At 38.8% G+C, this 9,889-nt stretch overlaps 1 protein-coding gene across 1 annotated transcript; it reads right to left on the reverse strand.

The window, feature by feature from the left end:
• Positions 1–2,902: 2,902 nt before the first annotated feature.
• Positions 2,903–9,645, reverse strand: desi1a (desumoylating isopeptidase 1a). The gene is made up of 6 exons (XM_037689506.1): positions 9,527–9,645; positions 9,226–9,247; positions 8,283–8,352; positions 6,330–6,439; positions 6,098–6,220; positions 2,903–3,223 (listed from the first exon to the last, which is right to left on the reverse strand). The coding sequence occupies exons 1-6, from the start codon at positions 9,615–9,617 to the stop codon at positions 3,133–3,135; spliced, it is 507 nt and encodes a 168-aa protein (XP_037545434.1). The 5' UTR covers positions 9,618–9,645; the 3' UTR covers positions 2,903–3,132.
• Between the last annotated feature and the right edge of the window lie 244 nt (positions 9,646–9,889).

Raw genomic sequence — 9,889 nt, forward strand, 5'->3', positions numbered from 1 at the left:
GTTTTGTTTATTTGTAGTTGTGTTTTGTTTATTTGTAGTTGTGTTTTTGTTTATTTGTAATTGTGGTTTAAACTTCAGGGCCACCATAAGAACCAGTCTTTTTTGCACCAGTTGAGTCATTATTTTGAAGAGGAGAAGTGCTTGTTGCAGAACTTTTGGGCTGTAAAGTATGCGGAAGAGAACTGAGCCTCTCACATGACAGAACAAATCCCTGATTGACCGTAACAAGAATAAAATTTCTGATTAAAATACCCAAACAGCTTTTCTCTCAGAAACTGTTCTAAAAATCCTTCTGAGATGATGAGCAGAAATGACGATGCAGATGTTGCTGCACAAGGAAGTACCAGAGAGTAAAATCAAAGTTTGTGTCACATAACACAAACAAATGATTTTAAAGCAGCTGGTCTCCTGAGACGAGCTGTATTTGAAGTGCTATCTATAACAGGTAAGATATTAGCTGTTCATATCTTTCCCACAGAAATCAGTTTTCATTGATGGGAGCTATTGTTTTAAAATACCTTTGTTGTCTAATTTGTTCAAAAACTCAAGCGTTTTGTTTTCGAGATCAGAAACAACACAGGAAATTATCAAATTTGTGATGGATTTTATTTGTAGGTAGGCTTTGGAAACAAAGGAGAAAAACATTGATAACAACAAAAGCAATACACAAACAATTCAAAGTGCAGAAGTACATCTATCATATTTATATTAATTTTATTGATAAATAATATCTATAAATATCTGTTTTGATTTCACATTACAACTAGCAGCAAGCAACAACATCCATCAGAGCAACAAAGGGTGAGTTGTACATTTCAGCAGTCGCGTTAGCATCGGTTAGTTGGCTGGTAGAAATAATCAGATTCTTCTGAGCGTTCTTGGTCTGAGGAGAACAAATCTCAAAAAGGAAGAATGTGCAGCTGAATGTAAAGAGATAAAACACTGATCTGGAGTCATCCTGTCCCTTTATGGTCTGTTTGGAAACCTACAGAGGGTGTCGGCTTTATTTATTGCAGAAAACAATCTGAGCTATTGCTGGTTTAAAAAAAAAGAAACTGTCCAGATGACCGGACTGAAAAATGTTGTACTGCTGGTTTAGTCAGAAATAGCATCTCATCATGTGAAAAACAACTTGCTAGCTTCAGTGTGGCTTATTCATATAATCTCTAAAAAGGCAATAAATACTGCATGTTTGATTTGTACTTTGTTTTAACAAGGCTGGAAGCTTACTTTTGTTTTGATCCCATTTGTTGACCTCCATGCCCTTATCACAAACGCCACCTTATTCCTTCAACCTTTATTTATACAGGTGCCGTTTGATAATTATATTAAATGACAGCAACACTGTGTTGATGCTAATCTATCATCAAGCAGAGAGACATGAAGGCACAGAAGTGTGATTTATTTCAAACACACTCTGGTGGCTGTTAAAGGACTCAAGCGGGTTGTTGTTGTTGAGCGGCAGCGCTCTGCTTACGGACGCGCTAACATTAATGAACACGTAGCATTGGAAACACAAAGTTTAAATAGAAATAAACCTGTTTTTTTTCTTAGCTAGCAGAACTGAAGAGCAGGTAACTATGATTTAAAGCCAAAAACAAACACAATATCTGTTCAAATGCGTTCAGAAATAGCTTGAGCGCCACAAGGTTTTTGTCCGGTTTCAGAAAATAGACCAAGTGGACAGATATCTACATAAAACTGCTAATCTCATTCTTCGTTTGACTCCTCTACTACTAACAAACAGGGCCAGCTGGCGCAGACTGAAACTTTGAAATGAACTCTTCCCAGTCCTGTACTCCCCCGTCACCTGCTGTATGTCAGACACTGAAAAACAAAATTATACCCTCAGGCGGTAACAACGACAGAAAACTTACAGATAGGAAAGAATTGTTGACGGGACAAAAACAAGCTACAAAATATATAAGTAAACAAAAATGATTGACACTGAAAGCACTGACCATTAATGAGACGTCCCTTTTCTTGGACGTCCATTCAAAATGATTTGTGCTGAACATTTCCACACCACGGTGAGCAGTCAGATCACTGCAGTCAGCAGCCGTGCAGTCAGATACTGTATGATGATTTATCTGGGGCCATGTCAGAATCTACTCTCTACATACTCTGATTAAAGGAGCTTTGGTGCATCGGTGCACGAGTACTACAAATGATGCACACGCACTGCTCTTGCATGATTGTTAGACAATTAAATATGTTTTGAATTCAATTCAAAATCTTACTTCTAAACTACAAAGCCCTCAACAACCTAGCTCCATCTTATATTCAAGATCTTATTGTTCCATATTTTCCTAACAGAGCACTTCGCTCTCAGACTGCAGGCTTACTCGTGGTTCCTAGAGTTTCAAAAAGCAGAATGGGAGGAAGATCTTTCCGTTATCAGGCTCCTCTCTTGTGGAACCAACTTCCAGTTTCTGTCCATGAGGCTGACACATTATCCAGTTTTAAGACTGGGATTAAGACTTTAATTTTTGATAAATCCTATAGTTAGGGTTGGCTTGTTATGCTGTCAAACTTGGACTACTAGAGGACAAATATACCTCATTTCCTTAAATCATTTGTTAAAATTGAATAGTTTTCATTTGATATTATTTCTATCCTAACGTGATTCTTGACCTGCCATTGTGTATCTGTTCCTCCTTCCTGTTCCTCTCAAACCCAGTTGGTCGAAGCAGATGGCCGCTTGTCCTGAGCCTGGTTCTGCTAAAGGTTTCTTCCTCATGAGGGAGTTTTTCCTTTCCACTGTCGCCTTCATGTTTGCTCAAGATGAGAGTCTGTGATGGAGTTAAATTCAAAGCAGTCTGCTCCTCAGATAAATAGTGTTAAATTATTATTTTTAAATATGAATATTTCTGTTCAGTGCCCTGAGATGACTTCTGCTGTGACTTGGCGCTGTATAAATAAACTGAACTGAATTGAATTATGTTCTTTAAAACCTTTAGGTGGTGCATCTCAGGAGATGGAAATTTATTTCTCTGTGAAGTTAGAGCCTATTCCATTTCATTCAGCTTTATATTTGCAGAAAGACAGAGACAAAAAGGAGGAAATGAATGGACTTCCTGCTGACTGACTACAGTGAAAATGACCTGGAGAGCATCCAACCATTCGTGCTGCTTAGATGTTTCTTCCTCCGTTGATGACGTTACCTCCCGGAGGGGCAATGTGGATAGAGTCAAGAATAGGCCGCAGAATTTGGCCGAACGGTCTGGAGAAGGAGCAAAGAGATTTGATGTTTTAGGTAGAATTTAAAATCAGTGATTGCACCTTTACCTTCTGCAATTCCATTCACAAAAAAGTACAGTATCCATGAGCTTCTGCCTTGTAACATGGAAGTGTTCCTTCAGTGTGACTTTGGTGAATATGTTTGAGTAAACAATCATTTATTTAGTATGTAATTTACCATAATCCACATTTAGCCTCCTTTTGTGCACTGCTGTTTTTTTTTTTTTTAGAAAATCACTGCAAACCTTAACAAGATCTCCAATTAGTTGGAATAATCATCTTATTTGATAGACACTTCAGCTATGAAAACACAACCATAAAAACTGCACGCTGTTTATATTTTATACTTTTTTTAATTTTTATTAATGTCACACAGACATCACCATGTTGGTTACACTGCGATGCACAGACATTTTGCAGTCTGTGCAATGAAGTTAACCATGTTAACACTGCAATGCATTCTGGGTAAATGACATAGATGGGTTGCTCTGATGCAAGATCCATACATCTTAAACATTAATTTTGCACAATGTCTGACGTTCAGCCCTTTAATTTGAACCGGAGCGTGTTGCCAGAGAGGAGAATTAAGAAATGATGAAAAATGATGAAAATGGAACGGATGACGAGAAAGTCGCGCAGAAGAGCTGGCGTTTGTGCAGCTTATGAAAGAGCTTCTGCTGTAAAGAGCTCCGCTTTGTATCACAAGCTGTTCATGACAAGCGTCGGGATCAAAACATTCCCTTATATATTAGAATGGTGTGTTACGCATTATATAATAATACAGATTAAATGTATTTTTGGTCATTTCACACATCCATCTTTTCATTACCTGCTGCTTGTCCTGATTTGGTCACGGGGGTGCTGGAGCTGATGTAAAGCCAAACTTCGTTCCACCTCAATTACAGAGCATTACACAACAACACTTAGCCCACAACCATACATTATCCACTGGGAGGGCGCACAGGTGGCAGCTGTTAGGTGCTGCTCCACAGGTGAAGGACGAATGGCAGAGGTTCATGAGGGTTGTGCCTCAGCTTTAGCATTTTGGCTTTCACGTTAGCTCCAGAGCTAATATAGCAAACATCGCAGGTTGTCATTTGATCATTTCGACTTGTATATCATGCATAATGACGTAAGGATTAATAAAAAATATATACCTTGTCATAGATTATCGTTCTAGAATTCTAGAACATTGTTCTAGAATTGCGCCGCTCGGTGTGGCTGCATGTTGGAGTAGCCCTGTTACATTCATTCTGAGTTATTGCGTTTGAAAACTTTTATTCCTCTTTTTTCTGGATGTAAATCACTTTTTCCAGATGATTTACTCTGATGCTGTGCAGCTGGAAGGATTTTTACTGAAACCGTTTCACTTTTGGGCATTTGTTATTATGTGTAACCATGGCAACAAGGTGTTTTTTTAACAACCAAGAGCAGCTGATTAACATCTCAAAAGCTCAAATTCCTCAGCTCCAGCCCCAAATCTCAAATGAGTTGAAAACGAGGCTCCATGGACGAATTCCCGTCCACCTGGCAGCGGTGCTTGAGTACCTGACCGCCGAGATCCTGGAGCTGGTGGGAAACTCGGCTCGTGACAACGGGAGGACCGGGATCATCCCCCAGCACATTCAGTTGTCTGTCAGTGGTGACGAGGAGCTCAGCAGACTGCTGGATGGAGTGACCATCGCTCAGGGAGGAATTCTGTCCGGCTTTCGGGCGAACATGCTGCCCAGGAATACCGAGAGGCCCGCCAGACCTGACAGCAAGCTGGATCTGGGTGGACGGATCAGTATCTGTGGCCAGATTCTTCGGATTCACTACAGGACACAGCTATCAGCATCCATAACAACTCTTGAATGAAACTAGCAGGATGAGCTACGACAACACTTAATTTCCCTTTAGGATTAATAAAGTATTTTTGAACTGAATTTAATTGAATTTAATAACTTTTTTAGCCTTGACTCCTTGTGTTTTGGTTTTCATTACAACCTACACTCTGTATGTCATCGCCCCAGAATGCATTATTCCCATAAACAAAAGGTGACATTTTTAGCTAAAAAATGTAAGAAACATATATATATATATATATTTAAAGTAATTAGGTGTTTTCACGTGTCACTAACAACAATTTTTAGTGGAACAGAGGCCAACATGCACAAGTATTTGGAGCTCCTTTTAAAATGCTCTGTAACAAAACTTTGAGCAGCAACGCTTGTTTATCACCAACTTTCCGAGTCTCGTCAGTCATTCTAACTTAAAAAGAAATAGCTGTGTGACTTTCTGCCTGCCACCAAAACAGCGAGGATGTTTTTGCCCGTGTTTGTTTATCATGTTGGATAAATATCTTATGAACCAGTAGACAGGTTTTAATGATGTGCATTTCTTAAATAATGTTTTATTCATTACATCAAAAAGACATGGCGAGACTGTGATGCCCTTTTTCTGCTCAGTGAGATGCTGGACGACTGAATAGTTTTTGCTAGTTTTAAGCATTTCACAGTGTGTTCCTTATATTTTACAATTCTTCCGAACAGTTTTCAAGTCTGCATGTGAAATTTGAGCGGTGTGATTTTTGCAGCTGGGGGCAGCTTGTTCACTTGAATGCAGAAAAGCCGCTCTGAATCCGTGGTAAAACTTGTGTTTGGCCTTGTGACTAACAGAACTCAAAGAGACATTTCAAAACAGCTCAGTGAGAGTAACTAGGGCACAGTGGAAGCAAAACTCCTGGGACTCTCATCTTGTTTCAGACGCTCACATTTGTGCATCTTCTTTTAAGATGTGCAATCGACAAGTTCTGATTCCAATAAGGCCTTTGTGTGGTGTTGAGCTCTAACGAGTTTGTACTGAAGATGAGACTCACGTGGAGAGGACTTCAGATGGAAGGTCTGTGATGTAGGAGGGTATAGACCTGCCAGTCAGGAACTGAGCCACCTCATTGGTGAAAGTGTTGCAGTTGTGCTCAAACAAACGATACCTGTCACCTCTGAGCAAACAAACAAAAAGAGAAGAGCTTCTCTGGATCTGTGGGCTGGAACAGTTAACTGTCTTCTTTGAGACACTTTGCATCATTTAAAGAAACGTTTTTCTCTGACCTGTATGTGCTTTCACCGAGGGACGAGAGGTAATCCATGAAGATCTCCTCGGAGACTTCAGTCTCACCCAGCTCCACCACTGTGTCTGGGGGGCCCAGCATAGTCCCACCCTGACAAAAACACACAAAGAGCAGGTTTTTAATGAGGAAAAAAGAAACATGGAAAAAAGAAAGGGATGACTCGCTCATCGGCATAATGTTGCATTAGATCGCAGGTTCTTCATCATCACCAGGAACATGAACTTTCACTGGGATCACTGGGAGCGTGTGTCAACATGTCCATTTCTGTGCAAGCAGGTATTCTAGAAAGCAAATTTTGAGAAAACTGAATGAGATGACCCTGAGTTTAGGGAGTTTGTTTTTTCTTTCAGACTGAGAGGTTAGTGAAACTCTGAGTATATCACCATGGTAACAGGCTCTGCAAAGTAAAGTAAAGTTTACTGAAAGAACGCTCATGCTCAGTAATCCTGGTATAAAGTTCAACAATGTTCAGTCAGGTCATCTGGACGGTTTATTTTTGTGCCGAGACGTTTCGTTCTTCATCCAAAGAACTTCTTCAATCTGAGGAGCAACAAACAAACTGAGTCCCACAAACAGCACACTTCCATAGAGGAAATAAAAAGATCGTTATTGAAAGAAACCCAGAGTTGCTTCTGGTCCTGTCCCACCTGAAGCAAACTGTCCAACAGGACTTGTTGAGTTTTAATCCATCTGAGTGATATCAAAGAATTATTTCATATTGTCTGAGTATTTTCCTTTCCAGATATGCATTTTGTTTGTTTGAACGATAGCACTTTTCATCAAGGTCACTCATTTCCCATTCTCCGTTCTCACATATTCAATATAACGCCTCAAACAGGTGCTCTGATCCGGACAAAGTTAGTTTATCGCGCTGAAAGAATTTGAAGAAATCGATTTGTTGAATAGAAGATCTCCAAATCAACTCAAAATAATGACAGAAAATTCACAATTATTTGGTCTTCTTTATTATTTGCGAGCCTAAAAATGAAGCAGTTTGAATTTCAATATTTTGTCAAAATTGAATCTTTCACCTGTAAAATAAATTCTCCTGCCTTAACGGGAGCTTTAGTGATAGAAAGTGTAAGCCATTTTCCTGGTTTTAAAGCCCAAATCTTGAATTTCCTTCTGTTTTTAATAGTTTTAAAGAGAGGCTTTCTGTATAACTGATGGCGACAATAACTGAATAAACCAAAAAGACTAACTGGTATTAATTAGTTTTAGAGATTCTTCTTCTTGTTTCAGCTGTTTCTTCTTCAGAGTCATCCTCCTCCATCTCACTCTGTCCTCACTCCAACTACCTCCATGTCCTCTCTAACTGCATGTGAGGTTATTAAACTGTATAAAATGTATATGGATATGAAACATCTGGCTAGTGGTAGGTAGTAAAATGTAGAATTCTTTACACTCGGCGAGCCCATAAATCCAAGCATGTATCACTAAAAGAGTAAACAGTGTTTAGATCAAATGTGCCGTCACTGAACATACATTTTGTTTGTTTCATTTACGCAATTTCAATAAGCAAAATGATTAGTGTTAAAATTTGTTTATGTTTAGAAGGTCTCATTTTTAGGACCAGTCTTCTTGAAACCATATTTTTTCCAAAATCAACGCATTTTATATTGGCCTTTATTAGTGGAATGTGGATTATTTAATTTATTTAAGCATTTGACTCTGAACACAAATTTTAGGATGAATTTATAAAAAACAAACAGTCTGCATGAATTCAAGCTCTAGCACAGACTAAAGAGGTCAGCTGAGCTGTGACATCATGATCATGTTTCTCAACTACGTTTACTCAGTTAATGGATAAACTCAGACTTTGTTGAACTTCCTTTCAGGAACACTCTAAGGGCTTAAGGTGCTTAAGCTAGTTTTTGTTGACAAACAAAACAAATTCATTCTCTGTGATGTTTTTCTTTTTCTTTTTTCTTACCGGGGAACAGCTGGAAATCCCCTCTCCTCCAAAGAAGAATTCATCTCCATACGTCACAATAGCTGTGTGCCTGAAAGAAAAGCATGGGGTTAATTCAATAGAGAACTGTGTTTTATCAGTATTATCTAAAACCACAACTCTGTGCCTCCGTGCAAAACAATAAGCCATTTAACTTTATAAATAACCCAGTTATTACTATAATTAAGCATTTTACAATAAATCTTAATAAAACTGCAAATATCAATGCTCTCCTATCCTAACTCACAAAATGCTGCACTTAACAACCTCTTTACGTCATTACTGTACACGTCACCTGGTGAAATATATATAAGCGTTTATTTATTTTATTTAAAACATATAATAACAATTAATACAAAAGATGCATAACAACAATGTGATTTTTTTTTTCTTCTTCTTTTGGTTGCTCCCTTCTTCAGGGGTCACCACAGCAAACTAATGAAGACTTGGTAATTATTTTTGCTCCAGATGTTCTTCCTGACACAACCACAGACCACTGAGCTACCACAGCCCTCTGTGTGGAGCAGAGAGCTGCACAGGGCACCCAGGGGAGCAGATGGTGGGGGTTAAGGGCCTTGCTCAAGGGCCCAGAGTGGGGCAAATGACGGTGGAGGCAGGTGTGGGTGCTTCACCTTTTCCACCCACATTTTGATGTTGTCGGTACGGGGAGTTGAACCGACGACCTTCCAATCACAGGCCCAACTCCTCCTTTTCCCAATAATCTCACCCATGCACCACAAACACTGGCATGTGATCACAGTACAGTCCGCTCAACATATTTTGACCCACACGGTTTGTAAAAACTTTATAAATTAATGAGGTGCTGTAAATTGTTACTTAGTGACAAATAAACAAATAAACAAATAATCAAAATAATAGCAAACAACACAGTAAGACCTGCTTCATTATAGATGCTCAGACTCACCAGATACCATCCAGCTGTTTACCTGCAACGAGAAGAAAACGAGCAACAACAGTGAGTGAACAACTGCACGTCGAGCCGGTCTAAGAGCTTCAATTATCCTCCAATGACAACCCGTTTCTGAACATGTACTAACCTTCACTAGTCATTTTATTCATTTTTGATTATTTATTTGATAAACTGATTATTTTAAAATAAATAAATAAACGGAGGCTACTAATCACAACAACCGCTTTGTTTGAGAAAAGATTTTCTACCGGTTAGCACCGTTAAATTTATTTATTTAAATCAATGAATAACCTACCTAACATGATGGGACTGAGGCTACGAGCCATTCCTCGTGATAAATCATAAATATACAGCTGCACATTGTGTCGCGTTGTATTCTTGTCCATTGTTTGAACTCACAATTAATTAATTGTCTGTGAGCTAGCTAAAACTGAACCTTTAAACTGTCCACGTACAGCGATGATGTCATTACGTTTACAGACGCCGGGAACTTCCGTTTTATTATTTTCAAAATAAGACTATTTTATCTGAACGAGTCTTTAAGCTTTGCTTTGTGACCTATGTTTTTAAGGCTAAAGCTTTTATTTTGAAGGTAAGACCTGACCTTTATCCGCATTTTGATTATACCAACGAACATCCGCTTTTGGTGTGTAGATAA

Source organism: Nematolebias whitei, chromosome 15, assembly GCF_014905685.2.
Source record: "Nematolebias whitei isolate Nwh7 chromosome 15, NemWhi1, whole genome shotgun sequence".
Lineage (NCBI taxonomy): Eukaryota > Metazoa > Chordata > Actinopteri > Cyprinodontiformes > Rivulidae > Nematolebias > Nematolebias whitei.

Bases quoted from the DNA above. Each gene is read 5' to 3' on its own strand.
- desi1a (XM_037689506.1), bottom strand. From the start codon at position 9,617: ATGGACAAGAATACAACGCGACACAATGTGCAGCTGTATATTTATGAT. The intron at 8,353-9,225 runs GTGAGTCTGAGC...CTTTTCTTTCAG, and splicing joins AAACAGCTGGATGGTATCTG to GCACACAGCTATTGTGACGT. The intron at 3,224-6,097 runs GTGAGTCTCATC...CTCCTTCTCCAG, and splicing joins CCATCTGAAGTCCTCTCCAC to ACCGTTCGGCCAAATTCTGC.